At 42.7% G+C, this 21,099-nt stretch overlaps 1 protein-coding gene across 9 annotated transcripts in view; it reads right to left on the reverse strand.

Moving 5' to 3' along the window:
• The window catches only part of SYNE2 (spectrin repeat containing nuclear envelope protein 2), a 1,823,309-nt gene that overhangs the window by 1,131,319 nt on the left and 670,891 nt on the right, over positions 1-21,099 (reverse strand). For 8 of the 9 annotated variants that reach the window (XM_069207355.1, XM_069207362.1, XM_069207359.1 and 5 more), the window contains exons 62-65: positions 9,261-9,518; positions 8,172-8,444; positions 5,468-5,746; positions 35-226 (exon numbers count right to left, since the gene is read on the reverse strand). In XM_069207355.1, coding sequence (XP_069063456.1) covers positions 35-226; positions 5,468-5,746; positions 8,172-8,444; positions 9,261-9,518 — 1,002 coding nt within the window. The remainder of the gene's footprint in view (positions 1-34; positions 227-5,467; positions 5,747-8,171; positions 8,445-9,260; positions 9,519-21,099) is intronic. The other variant, XM_069207357.1, reaches the window with a different exon arrangement.

Here is a 21,099-nt window from a genome sequence, read left to right on the forward strand (position 1 = left end):
CTCCAATCATCATTTCAGAAGGTGTTGGCCTCACCTTGCGTACTGAATCGTCTTTCTTCTTTTTATGACTTTTACGGGAAATCTCTTTCTTTTGTTTCAGATTGTGATCAATGGTTTCCTTTTCAATATCATTCTCTTCTTGCTCTTGCAAAGATGTAACTTGCTTGACTGAATCCTTCGAGATTAATATTCTCTCAGCTACTCCTTCTTTCTTGCTGATAGACACCTATAAATTTGACAAATTACAAAATGGGTTAAATATTCATCCAGTGTCTTTATGCAAGATACCATATAATGGTAGAATAAAACTGATAAATGAAAACAAGGCAAGATGATAGCAATCTCTATGTATCTTAAAGTTTATGAAGATATCTTTTACTTACAATGAACACCGTTACTCACTCAAAACATCTTACACCTTATTGCTGCTGAATAAAATAGAAGTGCTACTTACATGTTTTAATCAATCATTACTTTACAATGTTGAAATTCTGAAACAGTGCTTATGGAAATATTTAGTGGCCTATTGGCATTTCTTCACTGATGAATAACCTCTCATCTCCCCACAAAATACATATTATGTAGGATAGCAAATATTGTCCCATAAAAGTCAACTGTTGGAGATAAATCTTCTGTTGTACCATAGAAATCGATGAAAATCGACTGTTTTTTCATTTTCAAGCATAAAGCTCCCCTAGACTTGCTTTAGGAATTTAAGTGCATAGCATGCTTTTAATTTAAAGGAAAGGGCACAAGTGAAAGTTTATGCCATGAAGGAAAGGATAGAAAGACAGTAGCTTTGCTTTTGCAGTGGTGGCAGAAGGGATAAAAGGACAACAGGTATGTTTTTCTATAAGATGGCAAGGCGAGGAATTTACTCTATTGCTTTAGTTTAGTTTGTACATTAGGCATGTTTCCATGCAGCCTCAATGTACACTTGGTTTAACCGTTCAAAGATAATCATGGACCTGATTTAGATTTTGGTAGATCGGTTACTCCACACCACATTTGTGACATGGTATCCATCTAACAAAATTCAAAATCATCCTCTAAATGTATAAAAAAGTTGAAAACATCTCAAAATCCATTCAACGTGGTCTTTGTGACATCAATACCTTAGCCTTGTTGTCCAAAAGTGACAAAGGGATGTTAAAAATGTCTGCTCCTTAGTCATGTTCATATACAAAAAAAATATGAATTTATAAAGTGGCGTCTCAGCTGGTAGGTGAGAACTGGTGACAATTGAGGCAAATCAATTGTCTAATTTCATGTAAATTGCACAACACTTTGGGGGTCATTCTAACATTGGCGGGCGGTGGAGGCCGCCCGCCAATGTTCCCCCGTCAAAATACCGCTCCGCGGTCACAAGACCGCTGAGGGTATTTTGAGATTTGCCCTGGGCTGGCGGGCGGCCGCCAAAAGGCCGCCCGCCAGCCCAGGGCAAATCTACCTTCCCACGAGGACGCCGGCTCCGAATGGAGCCGGCGTAGTGGGAAGGTGCGACGGGTGCAGTTGCACCCGTTGCGTATTTCAGTGTCTGCTTTGCAGACACTGAAATACACAGTGGGGCCCTCTTACGGGGGCCCCTGCAGTGCCCATGCCATGGGCATGGGCACTGCAGGGGCCCCCAGGGGCCCCGCGGCACCCCGTACCGCCATCCTGTTCCTGGCGGGAGACCCGCCAGGAACAGGATGGCAGTAGGGGGTGTCAGAATCCCCATGGCTGCGGAGCGCGCTCCGCAGCCATGGAGGATTCACCCGAGCAGCGGAAAGTCGGCGGGAGACCGCCGACTTTCCGTTTCTGACCGCGGCTGAACCGCCGCCGTCAGAATGCTCGAGGGAGCACCGCCAGCCTGTTGGCGGTGCTCCCGTGGTCGGTGACCCTGGCGGTCACCGGCCGCCAGGGTCAGAATGACCCCCTTTATGTAAAAACCTTGGCAGTAGTGCTAAAAGCAACCCACCCTTCTGTACCTGTATGAAATGTGTCATTGTACAAAACCCATGTGCCATGCTTACTAGCCAGTGAGAGGTGAGTAATACCAACTAAGAATGCAACCTTCAAGGTCAATTCCTTTACAGAACTTTTAGACATAAATTCATACGGACAGGACATTGTTGTTGAAGTACATTTATATCCCATGTAGGTGGAATCAGTCTTTTAAGGCCTTCTATAAAATGTTGATTTACTGGCAGAGCTAGTACATATGTGTAGCCTTAACTGTTACTTTATGCAACCAGTACATTGAAAAGTAACACAAAGGAGATAAATGTCAAGCTGTCATTTCTTAACTTTAATAAGTATGCTATGTTATTTCGCACACTGACTACTTAGCATATTTAAACTCTTACATCTATGCGCCAATTGTAAATTACCATCTGTAGAATATCATGAGCTAGCTACTAATTGAGTGATCTCGGGGTTTGAGTGTGATGCAAAACCCTGGAATATTGGTATCAGGTTCTGGCACATACTACAAGCAGAATGCACATTTCCTTGGGAGATTATGACTTATCGACGATTTTTAATGTACTGCCTCAGATATATACATGAAATGTGAGGCTTATGTTTCTTTGGCCCATGTCTGTGAAATAAGTCTTCTCATCTGTGAAGACCATCAGAGCGTATTGTGCACTTGTGGAATGAGAAGTATGATGAGAAACCTGTATGAAAATATTGTGCAAAAAGTTATCAAGTGCTCACCTTGGACTTCTGGTGTGAGTACCTGGATGAGTAATTGAGGCATTTCTTGATTTCTTGTTGCAAACAGATTTACTGGAGCTGTTCCAGGTGTTCAAAAACATTATTTATACATGAATGAGGTCAGTGATCTGAAGATCAAACTCATCTTTACATCAATCCCCGTTGCATTACATTTCTGAGATAACTGGCCTGTTAAATCGCATAAAATGGCGGGTGGTGGTGGCTCCGACAGAAACCTAGATACTTATTATGGGGCACTGGAGGAAACCCATCATTCCTGATTTAGGTGAATGGTTGATTAAAGAACAGAAAGTTACCTCTTGAGATCAAAATATATATAAAGTTCATGATCAAGTGCTCACATATATGGGACGATTTAATCCGACCCTTATCACAAACATTATGTTGTCAATCCGTATGGCTGTAAAGCTGTATTTTATTGATGAAGGACACACGTCCTCATGATGCAGCTCTGAGATCATGTGTATTTTATTCAGGCACATAATTGCTCCAGGGGCATCCTGAAGGGGGCCATGGTGTTCAAAGTGGCATAAGAGCCACCACAATCACTTTTTACTTAACCTTTAAGATTACCAACCTAAATGCTAACTTGTCTTTTACGGTCACTCTCTTCACTCATTCATAGGGCACCTAGAATCTGTTATTCTGCGCCTATTGTCCACCCTAAATGGTCAACATGGTTACTGGAATCAAACTTATCACCTCCTCTCCTTCTCCCATACCCCCACCCCTTCTCTCTCCACCTTTTATATGGAATCTTGTTTCTTGGAATTTACTGTATGATTATCCCAGACAACTTTGCAAGGGATTATTTATCGCCTCAATGTCACGCTATCATAAAGTTAGGTTTTCAACCTATGTTCTTAGGAAATAGTTATTGTGAGTCATGACTTTGGAAATTGATTCATCTATTAGTATGCTGGACGCCTAACAATGAATGTAACCTTCTACCTATATTAGTAAAGAACTACCTGTACTGTCCCCCCAAGTCTTATTTGTAACTTTCTCTTTAGACTTCACTGAGCACTCCCAGTAAGTACTGGGATGTTATATGTATACATTTTGGGCAAGTCTGGTGTCTGATCGTTATTGGCTATCTGTGATCACAGTAATAACCACATATCTGCATGTTTTCGTAATAATACACTGATAATGTTATCAGTGAAGATAATAACTATCTTAGTGTAGTTGTCAGTAGAATGCTTGTAGTGCCAACCCTATTTTTTCAGTTCAGTTGCATTGATAAGTGTAAAAAGTCACATGAATTTCATTCCCACTGTACAGTCATGCCCATCATGTGAACTCTCACCTGTTAAGCAAAGGTGCTTTCCTTTAACAAATTATGTTTCCTCTGCAACGTAGACTACTGTGAAACCATTTCCCAAATCTACCTAATCCCCAAACTCTGTGGCCGTTATCTGTTGGGATTCCCTTAGTAGTGTCATGGGAAGTCAGGAAGCTGGGACCAATAACCATTGGGAAAATGGAGCATGTTAACCTTCTATTACACTTTGGTGGTGAATGCTCTAGGATGCTTTGAGGAGTTAGAATCTCACTGGGAGTGTGATCAGGGTCAACTGAAGAGGATAAGTGGTGAGAGGTCAAGCTTGCACCCCAGGAACTTGTGATTTTAGCTAGACTATATCTCATTCAAACCAGTTGTCTACACAGATTATAAAACAGACTGAAGACGCTGTGGAATATGTACAGGATCCATTCCAGTCTGTGGTAGGTGTTAAATACATGCAGGAGACTTCCTTTATACTATAAGGGCATGTACAGTAATTCAAAGGTATTGACGTCAGTTGAGGATTCTCTTGCTAAGGTTGCAGGGTTCCCCATTCAGCTCTCCCATACAAAAAGAAGTATGCAATAATAGAAGACTAGGGGTCCCAGTGGAACACACTTCCTGATGTGCACGGAATTCCTGATAGCCAAATGTGACCTATGGTGTTACTTGTGCTCAGATAGTGTCCACCCCTGCAGAATGGTTCAGACGTATGGACCACAGTTCACATATAGAGGAGGAGATTTACAGAGCAAGAGTTTTTCCCTGATACACACATGAAAATATATATTTAATGTAGTGGAACTATTGTGTGATCTAGTCTTTGCTACAAAGTCTATAGCACCATTTAACTGTACTACATTATATGACTGAATGAGCCTCATTTTGTCTAGTTCAATTTACAGTTGTTACAAACTAATCCCAAAAAAAATAAAAATAACACTGGGGATCTATTCAGCTGAGTTGAGTGGTAGCAGGCCATGAAGCATGTTTTATACATTGAGTGGAAGGTAGTAGGGCACCAATTAATTTTTAAAAGAGGTGAGATAGCAGGCCACGGGGTATATTACTTTGCGTGGACACATACATCTGTAGTAGCGCAACACAGCGCAAATCACTACATTGCCCTACTCTGCCATGACGTTACATAGGAGTTGCGGTGGGTGTTCCCATGTAACATCCATGGATTCTGCAGCACACACAGATGGAGGAATATGCCTCCTAGGACTGTTTTTGTGCAGGAAGATGCCCCTTCCTGCACAAAAACAGTCCTGCATGGAAGACAGGCACCCTTGTACCACTGTTTCTTCGTACAATACAATAATGTCATTTGACGCATTCGAAGATATTTACAAACATGTTCTGATGATTTTCAATATACTTTTTTATAGTTCAATTATTTTAGGTTTATACCAACAATGATATTTTGTTGTATTATGTGTTAATGGTCAAGCATACCACAACGTTTCCTTCAGGTATTTTCTCTTGATCATTAAGCATCTGTTCAGCTTGTTTCAACTTGCTCACTGTAGGCATCTTCTTCTTCTTTGCAACTTTGCGGGGAAGTCCACTTTTTGGCTTCTTTTGCTGATCAATGCTCCCACTCATATCTCCCAGTTTATTTGTTTCTAACTCAATCGTAGCCATTTCTGCAACTGATGCAGAAATATCTTTTACATGTACTTTCTCAGAATGTGAAATCTTCTCTAAAGGTTCCTCTTTCTGAATAGTTGGCACCTGCAGATTTAACAGTTATGTTTTAAAGAAATGTTGTGCACAACATTTTGTTATTACAATTTAGTTTTCATTTACAGAGAATACTAGATAAGTGTGACACAACATGGAAAATGCATTAGTAAAATCCTGAAGCATAACTGATAATTGCGTGAAGGCTTAAAATTGTCTCTCAATGCAGCAAAGCTATTGTACTCCCTCCCTTTCTGCATCAGGAGCCTTCACAAACATCAGTCCTTTTCAACAGCTCTGAAGATGACTGTTGCCATAACCTTGACCTGCTCACAACGAGTATTCATCAGTGAGGAGAACCATTGCACACATTAACTCGCTGCCTCACTGCCAGTTCAATGGTTAATCAGTGGGTATGTACTAGAAAACATTTTGCCCTCTCATGCCCCTCTACTCACTAGCTCCACCATAATTGGACCTCATTTCTTGCCTCATCCAGCACCCTAGCACACACACACACACACACACACACACATATATCCTCCTCCACAATGCTCCACACAGTCTACCAACCCCAGACCAGCTAGCTGCTCCATTTAAGAGTGCATACTTCTCACTGTCTCATTACTGAGGAACATCTCTGGCCCTCATGTATGTCACCTTCTCATACATGAAGCCAAACAATGAACTACTGCTCAAACAACACACCTTCAAATGGTTCCGTGATGCCTTGTTAGAACTTTGTCCTGTGTCTTCCTTCCTAATTTCTCATTTACGTACTTACTGCCCTGTTACATAATCCCTGTGATGTGATTAGAACATCTCTCAAATACTCCAAAACAAAACTCCATCATATGCCTCTCTGCTCCTCATATAGGTCACAACAACCAACACCCTTTATATACATAAATGCAAGTACCTGAAAGTCTCTTAGTTATTAGCACTTTGGCTTACACTTTGTTGGTGAATGCAGGATCTTTGACCCCCTCTTCTACCCATGGTAACAGCTATCTGAGGTAGCATTCTATTACATCATCTCCTATTAATAGATCTTGGCTGCTTCACAATCATGATCAAACCACCAACTAACACAATAATCTACTGCAAGATAGTTTAGTGGCCCTTACAAGCCTACATTGGCAGATAGGATACATTCATCGCCCCAGCCCCACTGGGAATTGAAGGGCGGCAGTCGAAGGCTGCGAGGCAGAGCTTTGTTTTGAATGTACAGGTTTTTGGGATAATGACAAACTAAGAAGACTTTTGAAGTAATGGAACAGTGCAGGAGGAAACAGTAAATTAGGTGTGTGGAATATTTGGGCATGAACTATGATGTGAATTGAGTGGAAATGTTGGAGGGCATCCAGATTTTAGGTTGTCCTCACATTGGAGTAAAAGGTACAAAGTCTGGAAGCTAGATATGTGTTGAATTGGTGTGCTGCTTTAGATGGATAGCGAGTGCTAGAGACATTGGGCCTCATTCGCAATCGTAAACGTACACTTTTGTGTGAGTTTACGATTGTTTGGTATTCACGAATGTATTTTACTAGTGGTTTTATTGTGGCTGTGCAGTCTAAGCACATAAAAAGATAGGATTGGCCTATCTTTTTATGTGTAAAGACTCTGCAGCAGGTAAAGATACTACCAAAAACTGTATGTTTACCTCCTAAATTTTAAATTCTGTTTCTGGTGGCAGTATGTCAGCTAGTTGCATTTTAAATTTAGACTAGGAAGCCAATGATGGGCAGCATGGCAGGCACTCTGTCAGCAGTAACAGGAACACCATAGCATGTCTGTTTTGTTTTAGGGTCCATTCTTGGGTGGCAGGAAATATCTTGGATTAAATGAATGCCTTCTTTTTGGCTAAGACTAAGCTCATGCAGAGCATATGCCAATATACTTCAGGATACTGCATACCAATAAAAGAGCAAAGAGCAGAAAACAGTAGAAGAACCTCAAAACATGAAGCTGAGAGGAGGACACTGAGATGGATAGCTGAGAAGGATAACTGAGGATGAAGGACTCAGAAAGAATGTGGAAGTAGAGAGGGAAAGCAGGATCAGATAGAAGTGGAGTGCAAAAGGATGACTATTTGTAGGGGAAGGCCACTGAAGGGGCATGGGAAAGAGAAGTGAGTATGTGGAGAGGGGAAAGAGGGAAGGAAATAAATAGCATATTTGAGGGGTGGAAATGTGTAAACCAGGTATGCTTGAACTCGGGGTAGCAGTGTGTGCATGTTCTGAATGGAAAAGTTGGATGGAAAGGGATGGCATAACAAACGTGGTTCAGGGGACAATGACTGGATTGTAGCAGCTTAAAATAGTCTACTGTCTATATAATAAAAATAAGACAAATATAGGAATCCCTTAGAGCTCTACAATCTTTTGAAAACATGCACAAATCAGTCAAAAAACTCCTCAATGACTTGTCACACCATGATTAAGTACAATTAGTGAAACTTTGCACAACAAATTACCTCAACAATTCTACTGGGCATTTTTTCTTGAGCATCAAACACTGTTTTAGCTGCTGACATCTGTTCCACCGCAAAATCCTTCACTTTAGGTTCTTCATGAGAAGTTTCAGGTTTTGACTTTATGGATAGCACAGGTATCTGGTCCAATTCATCCTGTGTAAGTGTGTCTGTATTAGACTCAATCATTCCCTGAACTTCTGAAGGAGTGTCATATTTATCCGATTCCTCTGATGGTAAAATCCCAGATTTTTCCAGTTTCTCACTAACATGGATCTGCAATGTTTCCAAAGTCACAAAGAGTTAGGGAATACTTCCTACATTCATAAATGAAAGACAGTGTGTCAAGGAAAGTTGAAAAATTCATTGTTTTTTTCTATATATTGAAATAACTAATGCTGTAGAAAAACCTAGATCCAGGCTGTGATCCCAAGCTCACTACCAACAATTTTGTTTTATAAAGTTGCTAAAAGTTGCCTGGGTTCTTGCGCCTTTCCCCACCTCCCTCTGATTGCACAGGCCTCCACTGGTGAACACAGTAAGGATAAGTTGCCTCCACTAGTCTCAGTAGTCCTCATTGCCACCCACCCTTAAACATTTGACCCCCACGGATTAGGCATCCATTTTAGATATGGGCAAAACAAACAGAAAATCCAGTAGGATACATGTATGTTTTCAAAATACAGGTGTTTTGATTTCCTCAAAATCAAAATAGATTTTTATTTGGGGAGCCAGAGTGCTGTCATGGCCACTGGTATAGGTTAAATTGAGAAGGAAATAATGCATGCCGGATTTTGGTGGGAGGAGTGCAATGTGTTTTGGATGAGAGTATAAGGAAATGTTGGCATAAGATATCATTGGGAGTCTGAAGAGCATAACTTCTGTATCACAAGGAATACCATTAAGTCAAACCCTACTAACAATATAACATAATTATCTTACAGTTTTTAGAAATTCTAAAGGTACTATTCTAGTCGTCCACCTCCTTTATGACTTGCAATACTATGATTATGCATGCTTGTGTTACATTATTTTGTACACAATGTATTACACTATTTAACAATGGGACCATTCATTATACTCTAAGAATACCTTAGACTTTTGTCCAGGAAATTTATCTTGACCATCAGTGACGATTTCGGGACCAGCTGATATCTCCTCATTGACTAAAATATCCTTATTTTCCGGTTTGTCAATGGAAAACTTGAGTTTAGTTGTGATGGAGTCTCCCCAATGAATTGTTTCTATTCCAGCCTTAATAATTTCCTGAAATGATGAAGTATCTTGTTTAGCTGATTCCTCTGGCAATAACATTTTCTCTGTTGTCCCTTCTTCGTTATTGACAGACACCTGTAGTTTATCGGAAAAAAACTAAAAGTCTGTACATTATCTTTTTACATTCTCCACAATTTTACAAAGGTGCATTAAATAAATGTGTCTCAAATTGACTGAAAATATGGTTGGTGAGTACAGTCCATTGTTTTAATAGATTCTTAATGATATACAACCCTTGCCTAGTAATCCGCATGATAACCATGCTGTGATTGTTCTTACAAATACACATGCGTAAAAGCAGATGTGATATGATTGGCTTATCACTGAAGGAGCATTGCCCTAACACATACACCACTCATCTTGCTATGTTTAATGCTCTCTGGAACATTGCTGACTAACAACACAGAGTGAGGATTTTCTGTTAGGTCCTTTATAAGATTCCAAAATAGCAAAGCAGGTATAAAGCACAATTTCATTTGTAAAATATAACAAAAATTAAAGGTCAGTACATTTTCTCTATACAACATAAAAGCTGATTTCTAATTTGACCAATGCAAAAGTAGTTGAGATACTACTTGGAGTTGTATGTTAGGTAAAATCTAGTCAGCTCAAAGATGAATATTCTTCCGCTAAATGGGAGGGAATCTTGTCCTTCCAACAAATGTTGTTTGTAATCTTTTTAGCCCTGTCTGCAAACCTGGCCAGTAACTTAACGCAAACACTTTCAGCAGCAACACCATCAATCCAAAGGCAGGCATGCCTCTCTTGCCTGTTTTAATGGGTAAACAAGAAAGGAGGTGAAGATTAGGATTTGAACTCTTATGACATCAGTATTTTCTAAGTAAGGGAGGTCAGCAGATGGCAGGAAATGGTTATGCTTTGAAATGTGTGGGGGGGCACAGTCTATGCTTTGAACTGGGAGGGCAGGTAGGAAGTCAAGTGAGCTTTCAAATGAGATGGCTGTAAAGACAAGGGCAAGCATCATTCCAGACATGTTTATGATAGGGTGAATTGTCAAAACACCAAGGATATTTTGGTCTGGGTTAGGATGGCAGGTGAAATCATTATTGAGTTGTACGAGCATCAAGTAAGTGATACCTCCATGACAAGCCAGATCTATCAAACGCATACTTACTATATACTCTACCACATGACTACCCAGGGGAAATCTGCATTACCAAGAGATGGGATCAATTAGGGAGAGGCAACATAGCAAAAAGGAGATTAAAAATAAGGTCTTTCAGAGGCAGGTGGGGTGTAGAGAGACTTTAAGACTGGGGTCAAGGCCAAAAAGGGAAATATACCTGCAAAACAGATAGAGACATGCTCAGGAAATGCAAAGGGAAGTAAAGGCCTTGTGGTACTAGTCATATATGAGGTCAGTCCATGGAAAAAGAAGGGGTGGGCAGTGGAGAGGAAGATGGGAGTTCGGTGGAAGGGAGTGAAGGTTGACATAGGGCACGATGAATGAGTGAAGCAGAAAGGAGGTGACAGGAGTGACACAGGCTCCAAAAAAGAGAAATGAAAAGGGAATTCATAGGTTCATATCCCACATGACAGAGAAAACAAAGCCACACATTTGCTGCACTGAAATGAAAGATGTCAGTGCTAGCATGGAAAGATCACCTAAAACTACATATACTTTCTACTGTATACCTGTACACCAAAAATGTATGGTGTTGTAGGGTGAGAATACCAGGATAGTTTGGAGGATAACAGGCATTTTATTAAGCCGTCCATGCCTATTTTACATTTGAGCATAGGGAAGGCAGAGGAATGAAAGCTATGATATTGTGTTGATTGGGAAAACATACATTAGTCCCTGACCCTCTCTAAAATATACTATAAATAGTACATATGCAGATGTACAGAGTATCATAACTACTGCAGAGAGTGCAAAGGGGCCATTATTCTTGCCTCTCTTGAGTCATGATCAGGGTCCCTCCTCACACACAAATATGTTCTAAATTTGTCAGGCACTTGGGGCCAAATTTACAAAGTTTTGGTGCAGGGCAGTGCAGCAAGTCATCTTGCTGCACTGCCCTGCATCAAAAGGAAAACATAGGACTGTGCTGTATATATGCAATAAGTCGCATTCCTATCCCTTCCAACTGTGCTGGTGCTGTTTTCGTTGCCTAGGGCCAACGCAGACAACTTTCCACCACGGTGCAAGGGTGTCTGCGTTGTCAGCAGGATTATTTCTGTGCTGGAAGGGGTACCTTTCTGCACAAAACCAGTCCCTGGAGGCTTTTTCTTGTTTTTATGTGTGCTACAGAATGCAGCACACATAGAAAGAGGAAAAAAACAAGAAGAAATGAAGATATTTCTCCTCATTGCACCTCACCTGCAGTGGTGTAAGGTTTTGCCGCATCCTGAGGTTTACAGGCTCTTTTAAATTTGAAGATGTATCAAAATCCATGGGTGTTGCATGGGAAAACCCACCATAACCCCCATGGAACACCTCCCTGGTGCAGAGTAAGGAAACGCAGTGAATTGCACTGCCTTATCCTACTCCATATCTATGAGGCAATTCAAAGCCACACAACCTGACTTTACGTGGCCTCATAAATTTGGTTGAGAGGTTTGCGCCACCAATGCATCACTAAAAGTGAAGCAACAGCAGTGCAAGCCTATCATAAGAATGCCCCTTGGTGTATGCAGGCAAGGCCTAGCATACCAATATCCATGCAGTTACATAAAGAAGAAAACATGTTTAGAAGAAGGGGATGTAAGATAAAGAGGTAGTTTCCAATGTTAGCTCTCAGGATTTCATGCAGATTTGTCAGAAGATGTCAGAGTTTTTAATAAAACAAAAATGTACTATCAATTGACACTCTGACCTAATCTATTACCAGGGTGTAATGCATATTTATGCATATTTATGCCATGACAAGGGAAATAAAGGGGGGGGCAATAACACGTTATTTAGAGCAACTATACTAGTAAACCCACACTCACACATTCATAACAATAGTCTAATGCTGAAATTCCAGGCTATAACCACATTCAAGGAAACATGCCATGCAAAAAGGAATCTATTAATTAACATGTAACCATCTGTTTGTAGCTTGTAGTGCTGTACATTCACATGCTGTGCCATTTAGTGATGGGCGCAGGTGTTTACAAGTTTCAACTAAGGGCCAGATTTGTTGCCCTTGTGTCACGCCATGTCCAGGGCCCAGCATTGCTGGGTAAATCTGGAGTAGCGAAAGGCAGCACAGGTAGTTGTCTTTCATTACTCTGTGCCAGGAAGACGGTACATGGGGAGAGAATGAGTATTCCCAAACATCCACCTATGTATTTCCGCACATTCCTAAATTTACCAAGACAGGTAAACCTAAAAATACCATGCTTTCTCAAAAGAGGTGCAATAAGGAGAAATATATTTATTTCTCGTTTGGTCTCTTTCAAGGTGTTTAGCATTCTGCAGCATACTTAGAGGAAATAGCCACTGAGGACTATTTTAGTCCAGGAAGGTTCCCCTTCCTGCACAAAACAATTCTGCCTGCAACACAGGCACCCTTACACCATGGTGCAAGGATACCTGTGTTGGTGTAACGTTGCACTGCCTGCGCCAGCACAGGGAGAGAGGAGAAATGTACCATATTTTAGTAAATATGTAGTAAATATGATAGTAAATATCTCCATTTGAAGCAGCACAGCAAGGTGTCTCAAATAATAATAAATCTGGCCTTGTGAATCCACCACAAGCCCACAATGAGCCAGGAACAGAACTCCTCCTCATTATTTTTTCCTCAGAAGATGAGTGATATTGGTGGAGTATAGTGACATAAGTCAGAAATCAAGTACTTTGTGTTTTGTAAGTGTCAACATAGTTGATCTTAGCTTGCTTCAGGGAAGATGGGTAGGCACATACATATAGACAGCACAACAAGGTACAGAGAGATTATTACACAGTAATCAACATTTTCCATTCGTAGCATGTGCAGCTGTAGATACACCTGCTCTGCATAGACTGTAAAGCAGTTCTTCCTATAAGCAGTGGCTAATGAGCAGATGATGCAGATGTTTAGAACAACAACAACAAGGTGATGAATGGAACGCTTAAATTAATCGCAGCCACTGGCAATCACTCGGGTAGCATCCCAGCCCATCTGTTCTTGCCCACCAGGTCCGTTTGGACCTAGCCATATACCAAGCTGTCTTGACACTGCTCCAATTGGAAAAGTCCAGCCTGAAATTCCAGGGTAGGTCCTCCACGAACTGGAACACATGCAAACCAGGGCTGGTTTTGCCCTTTTTAGGCTTATAAGCCAGGTACAACTTGGGTCCAGTGGCACAGTGAACACAGGTCCCACATCCTGGCATACCTGCTGCCCTTAGGGCATCAACAGCAACAACAATAAAGTGATGGATGAAATCCCCACATTAACCTCAGTCACTGACAATCGCTCCGGGCTGCATCCCAGTCCATCAGGTGAGAGGAAGACTCAGAGCAACTGCAAGTGGCTGAGATTAATCCAAGCATTCAATCCATCACATAGTTCATGTTCATAACAAAGTCTTCTAAAGTCTGCTGACAAGCCTGATTATTCAAATTTTTTATTCAACATGTGTAGTGTTAACCAAGTATATTACCAAAAAAAAGGCTATGGTAGCTGCCTTTTTGCCAGCAGAATGTTCAGCCAGTGTCATGTGTAGCATACATTTAGCATTTGCCAAACATGTAAGTATACACATAACTATAGCTATAACTGTGCATGGCTGTGCCATGCACAGTTTTTTCTTCAATAATTTGACTGATGATGTTTCACTGATATTTTTATTGATGTTATAAAAGTTGGCATCTGTTTGATGATATCTAGGGTAATTAGCAGTGCATGACGAGGGCATGAGTTATAGTTACCTTATGCCGTGTGTTATAGTTACTTGAAATAACTCTAACTATAACTGCTGAATTTCTCAGGGTTTGTGCGAGTAAATTCAGAACCTAAGTATAACGTTCCTGTAACATTTGTTTTTTAAGAAAATTTCTATTTTTTAATTCTATTTCCTAACTATAACGTCTCTGTAAACTTTGTTTTTTTCCAATGTATTTCTATGTTTTTTTAAACGTAAAATTATTTTCATTACTATACGTTAATCCAACCACTGGGGTTTGGCCGCAGGGCCTGGCCTTCGGCCAGGTTTAGCGGGGATGGCCACAGAGCCTGGCATGTAGCTAGCCCTGCTACCTACCCCCCTAACCACCCAAACATGCATTGCGCACTGCCTCTGCCTGTGCACGGCAGGAGTTAGCCGCGGGGCCTGTCTGTCTGAGCATGAGAATAGGTGTGAGAGGGTGTCTCTGGGTGTGAGTGTGTCTCTCTGGGCATGAGAGCGATGTGAGAGGGTCTAGGTGGGTGTGAGAGTGAGTGAGTGTGAGAGTGTATGTCTTGGTGTAAGAGTTGGTGTGAGAGGGTGTCTCTGGGTGTGGCAGTGGGTGTGAGAGTGTCTCTGTTAGCAGGTGTTTGAGTGTCTGTGCAGGTCTGTGAGTAAGTGTCTGAGTATCTGAGTGGGTGCGTGAGTGTCTGAGAAGGTCTATGAGTGGGTGCGTGAGTCTCTAAGTGGGTCGGTGAGTGGATTCATGAGTGTCTGAGTGGGTCTGTGCGTGGGTGCATGAGTCTGTGAATGGGTGCGTGAAGCTTTGAGTTGGTCTGTGGGTGTGTGAGTCTCTGAGTGGGTCTGTGCGTGGATGTGTGAGTTGGTCTGTGAGTGGGTGTGTGAGTCTCTAAGTGGGTCTCCCCGGACAGATTTCAGCCCCGGAATCCCCAACCCATGGCCTGGCCATGGCACCTTGGTCTTGGTGCCCTGTCCACCCAGTGTGTATGATGGGTACTGTGGGGGAGCCTCAAGATCCCTGCGGTCCCAGTCGGCTCCCTGCCTCCTGCAGGAGCTGGCATTGCTTTTGCACCCATCTCTGCGAGTAGGAAAGGAGATGAAACCTCCGCTTCCAGCAGGTGAGAGCTGTCAATGTAAGTGGAAGTGAAGTGTTTGCTCTGGCTTGACGGGAAATGTCAAAGCTACTGCCAACTCAGAGCAGGACATAGGCATTAGACCTGAGGGGTGGCAGTCCCTAGGGCCATTATTGGCTCCATGAGGGGGCCTGCCCGGCCACCTCCTCCAATGTTTCAGTTAGCCCTGGGGAGGTGGTATTCCCTGGAGCTGTGGGGGCCCACATGCCCCCCTTCTTTAATTCGAACTGCTCAAGGGAAGTGGCAGTCCCTGGGGCTGCGTGGGAGCCCCTGAGGCTGTGGAGGAGGCCCCAGGACACAGCAGGGCCACGTGGCCCCTACACATTTCTACATAATCGCTCCGGGGAGGCGGTGGTCCCTGGGGCTAAGCCCTTGGAGGGGGGCCCCATGCATGCTCCTCATATTTCAATCCCCCGGTGCCCCCGGGACCTCGCCCACCCAGGGGCCAAAAGAAAGAAAAGGGCAGGAGACTGCCCTTTTAAGAAAAACATTTCTCAGAAGAATCAGCAGATTTTTCATAGCTCTAAAATAAAAAATGCTTTTTAGCCCTGGCGGTGTCCATGGCCAAGGCTAGGAGCTCAGGGTAAACGTACCCTGGCACCTTTTCTTTTTTTTAAACATTTATTTGGGACTCGGCTGAAGTGCAGTCCCAAGATGGCTGCCAACACTTCCTCTGCAGATTGCCCTGTGGCCAACCCCTGCATTCTGCCAAACCCACGCTACACACATTGTTTGGCCCTGCTGGGGGTGGTTGGTTGCAGGGCCTGGCACCCTCATCCATCCAACCCCATGCTGTGGGTTTGTGAGCAGGTGTGTGAGTGGCTGTATGGGTATGGGTGGTTGTGTAAATGGGTGTGTGAGTACATGTGTTAGTGACAGTGTGGATCTGAGTGTGTGTGTGTGAGTGGGTTTGTGGGTCTGATACTAGGTGTGTGAATGTCTATATGAGTGTGTGAGTGGTTGTGTGGGTGTGTAAGTGGGTGTGTGAGTGAGTGAATCGCTATGTGAGTGGGTGTGTGGGTTTGTGACTCGATGTGATAGTGGTTTTGAGGGTCTGTGATGGGGATGTAAGCATGTGAGTGGGTGTATGAATGGCTGTGTGGGTCTATGAGTGGGTGTGTGTTGTTGTGTATGTGGGTGTGTGACTGTATAAGTGGATCTGTGAGGTGCCTTTATGAGTGGTTATGTGGGTCTGTGGGTGGTTGTGTGAGTGTTTGTATGGGTGTGTGAGTGGCTGTGCGGGTGTATAGGTAGGTGTGTCAGTGGGTCTGTGAGCGATGGAATGCATGTGTGACTGGGTGTGGTAGTGGTTTTATGTGTTTTTCAGTGAGTATGTGAATCAGTGTGTGAGTGAGGGTGTGAGAGGGTCTGTGAGTGTGTATACTTTTTTAAAATTAGGCTCTGGATCTGCTGCATATTTACAAGGGAGCCGCGCTGAGCACTGTGGGGGATCCATAGAGCTTTGTGCATCCCAAAAAACCATTTTGGGGCAATTTCATGCCCATGAGGTGTCCCTCAGGGGTCCGTCCATCAGTCCCACGGAGTCAGGATACCTCTATCCTGACCCCTTGCACCCTATTTAATCTTTATTTCCCATGCACGACGCACCGGAAACAGTGTCCTGATTCACAAACTGTCAGCCACAACTTTTCTCTCAGGTTGTGGCCAGCTAATCATGGCATTGCTGTAGGCGTATCAATCGGATGATCCACTGAGGTGAATCAGCGTCTCTAGATATACATAAATAATTTTTTTATAACCAATTTTTTTGTTTCATAACAATACAATGACTACCACACCCAGCTGCTTCTAGTTGACACTAAAATATAAGGCAACATCATTACAGATTTATCATCACTTCCATCACCACCACCCTGTAGAACCATTATAACACTGACATTAATGTAAGCCCAATCAAAGCTAGTTCCACCACTTGTGACAAATTTTAGCACGCTTTTAGGGTAGACCCTGGCTTTGTTGACCTGTTATTCCTGGTGAGCACACCAGTCCACCCTCTTATGCCACTAAGACAGCGAGGGCAGATGAGAGGATTTCCACTTACCAGCTATATCTCTTTTTGCCACAGTGGCGGTAACTCCCAACGGCACCTGATCAGTCCTCCTGCTCCCAACTCTTCCAAAGATACCCAGAAGAAATTATTTTGTTGATAGTTCCACTTCCACTCCAGGACCTCTGCCAGCTCACGAGCAGTAGCCATCCAGTATTTCATAATGACTGTACATGTCACCACGCAAATAGTATACATGTAGAAACTTCAGCTTAGAAGAAAGAGCGATAGTGCAAGGGGCCATTAAGGCGTCTCGCCAATCCTCATCAACTAGTTGCCCCACCCGTGCATCGCATTGGGCCCACAGGTGTATGTGTTAAGGGTACTGTGTATCAGTGTGAGGTAGCTTTGAGAGACACCACCCATCAACATTCATCCATCGGAAGTTTAGCTTCCAAGGGGCTGAATTCTAGAAGCGTTGAATCCAGTGGAATGTGCTATTTCAGTCCATTCTGCAATTGGACATACTTATGAATCTGGGTGTATGACAGGGCATACATAGCTTGAAGTTCCTGAAAGAAAAGCATCCGGGACCGGACCAGATGTCCCCTAACAAGGAGTTATCTTTTCCAGCCCACTGCTGAAACCCCTTCAGGCCAGCTGTCTCACTTAGCAGCATTTCCCTCCACAATGGCAATTGCTGAGTAAGCTTGGAATTTCTTATGGCACGCACACGTGCAGCTCATCAGCCCAGAAAGACCACCTCTTCAAATCCCCGGGAGGACAACTCCACTCTGTATGCTGGGTCCCACCACTCACCGCCGAACCATTCATTTATAACCAGGACAGGGGATGGCGAGTATTAAAGATACAGATTGGCCATTCCCAGTCCACCCTCATATGTAGCTCACTGGCTTTTAGTAAAAGGCTCTCCGGATCTGATATTATGCCAGCGAAAGGAAGCCGCCAAAGAGACCATCTTTCTAAACCAATGCGTGGAATAGGTTGCAGGAAGTTCTGAAAGAGACAGAGAAATTCTAGCCAAATCAACATTTTATAAAAGATTATATTTGGAGCATGTGAGCAGTGATATTGTGGACATAACATTGAATAATTTACTGATTCTTTTAAAAAACTGATTTACTGATTCTTTTAAAAAACTATGATTTGCAAAATGCCTATGCTGATTTAACAGACAAGACTGTATGAAAACGATGCTCCTTCTTCACTTTGTGTCTTCACTATGCACAGCTAATTACGCTGCATATTATGTCATTGATGAGATCTTGTATGCCCTCTTTGATATCACTGCGTTTGCAATAACATTATTGATAATAAACTGTGCATGGCAAGTACACGAGTTATAGTTACCTTAGGGCGTGAGTTATAGTTACTTGAAAGAACTCTAACTAGAACTGCTGAATTTCTATGGTTTTCTATGAGTACATACAGAAACTAACTATAACAGTGAATATACATATATACTTATATATATATATACACACACACACACATATCTATATCTATATATATATATATATTACTATGTAGGTATAGTTAGGTCTGGGTTTTGATTTTTTGGTTTGGTAATAACTTTGGAGTGGTTTAACAAATCTTTAAAAAGGTTTTAAAAAAGTGGTTCATTCGCCTCAGCTCCTTCCTGGAAAGTTTTTGGGTGATCCATGAAACAGGTGCTGACAAAAAGGTGGGTCCAAAACACAATTTTTGCCATTCAATTTCACATAGGAAGATTGAGCACACTGCAGTCACAACAGCTGGATGGTAGTACACCAAGTTAGATATTTATTCAGTAGGCATGCTTTCTGTGATTTTGTGTAAATTGGTTCTAATTTTTTCAGTAATTAAGGTTCAAAATTTACAGATGTATATCGATGTGGTACAAACTGAGGGAGACAAACAAAACATTCTGGCTGGCTGGTCCTGCTGGGCTGGAAGAGTCCAAAGAGACCAAGCACTGTGTTTCGCTGGCCACATAGTGAAGAGTAATGTGCATTTGCCATTCTAAGGGCCATATTTATACTTTTTGACGCAAAACTGCGCTAACGCAGTTTTGCGCCAAAAAAATTAGCGCCGGCTAACGCCATTCTGAAGCACCATGCGGGCGCCGTATTTATTCAATGACGTTAGCCGGCGTTAGCCGCCGGCGCTGCCTGGTGTGCGTGAAAAAAAATGACGTATACCAGGCAGCGCCGGCGTAGGGGAATATGGAGCTTGGGCGCCAAAAAATGGGGCAAGTCAGGCTGAGGCAAATTTTTCGCCTCAACCCGATTTGCGCCATTTTTTCCGACTCCCAACCCCCATTGAAATGACTCCTCTCTTAGCAAAGACAGGAGTCATGCCCCCTTGCCCAATGGCCATGCCCAGGGGACTTCTGTCCCCTGGGCATGGTCATTGGGCATAGTGGCATGTAGGGGGGCACAAATCAGGCCCCCCTATGCCACAAAAAGAAAAAAAAAAAAATACTTAAATGAACTTATCTTAATGTCCCTGGGATGGGTCCCTCCATCCTTGGGTGTCCTCCTGGGGTGGGCAAGGGTGGCAGGGGGTGTCCCTGGGGGCATGGGAGGGCACCTCTGGGCTCCTTCCGAGCCCACAGGTCCCTTAACGCCTGCCTTGTCCAGGCGCTAAAAAACGGCGCAAAAGCAGCTGGACGTCATTTTTTTTGACCCGCCCACTCCCGGCGTGAGTTTTGCCCGGGAGTGTAAATACGGTGCACATGCCTCGGAGTCAATTTTTTAGACAGGAACGCCTACCTTGCATATCATTAACGCAAAGTAGGTGTCCACGCAAAAACAATTACGCAAACTCCATGGACTTTGGCGCTAGACGCATCTAACGCCAAAGTATAAATATGGAGTTAGTTTTGCGTCAGAATTGCGTCAAAAAAAACAACGCAATTCCGGTGCAAACAGAGTATAAATATGCCCCTAAGACTCTGGGACTTGGTCCCTGTGTCCTAATATTTAAAATAAAACAACATGTAAGAGATGATGCAAAGTTACATGGGACCAAAAAAAGCAGAAAAAGTTGGGTTGGTGTCCTTTAGTGTTGCACAAATATGAAGGATTGGCCAGCAATGGAAAGCTATACCCTACACGACTGATGGCCGTGCATAGAGCAGGCTAGGCTCCCAATCACACGCTGCACACAGCCAAAGGTCCAAGGGTGTGCATGGTAAGGTTGGGTGTCCAGAGACCCAACCACCCACCCAAATGCACAGCTATAGGGTGGGTGCTGCCGGGGGACGGGAGCGGGGGAGGGGTCAGGGGTAGGCAAACATAGTAATAAAATCTGACTTCAATTGAACTTTACTGAAAGAAACAAAGGTTCACGTAATGTTATAGTTAGACATGATATTACCTTACCTTAGATTAAAACAACCTTAGAAATTCACTGAAACAACAAGATTAAAGTAATGTTATAGTTAAGTGAAATTATCTATTAAAAATGCCATTTTGAACTAAAAAAACGCTGAAATGCAACAGTTATAGTTAAAAGAAGTAACTACATCCTGACCACTTGCCATGCTCTGCTAATGACCTCATGTTATATCTCTCATGAAATGTTTTACGATATCATTGATAACATTAGTGAAGATGTCAAGAATTATATAATTAATGACATCACTGTGTATGGCATGTGCACAAGCTGT

Source organism: Pleurodeles waltl, chromosome 9 (assembly GCF_031143425.1).
Source record: "Pleurodeles waltl isolate 20211129_DDA chromosome 9, aPleWal1.hap1.20221129, whole genome shotgun sequence".
In the NCBI taxonomy this organism is placed as follows: Eukaryota; Metazoa; Chordata; class Amphibia; order Caudata; family Salamandridae; genus Pleurodeles; species Pleurodeles waltl.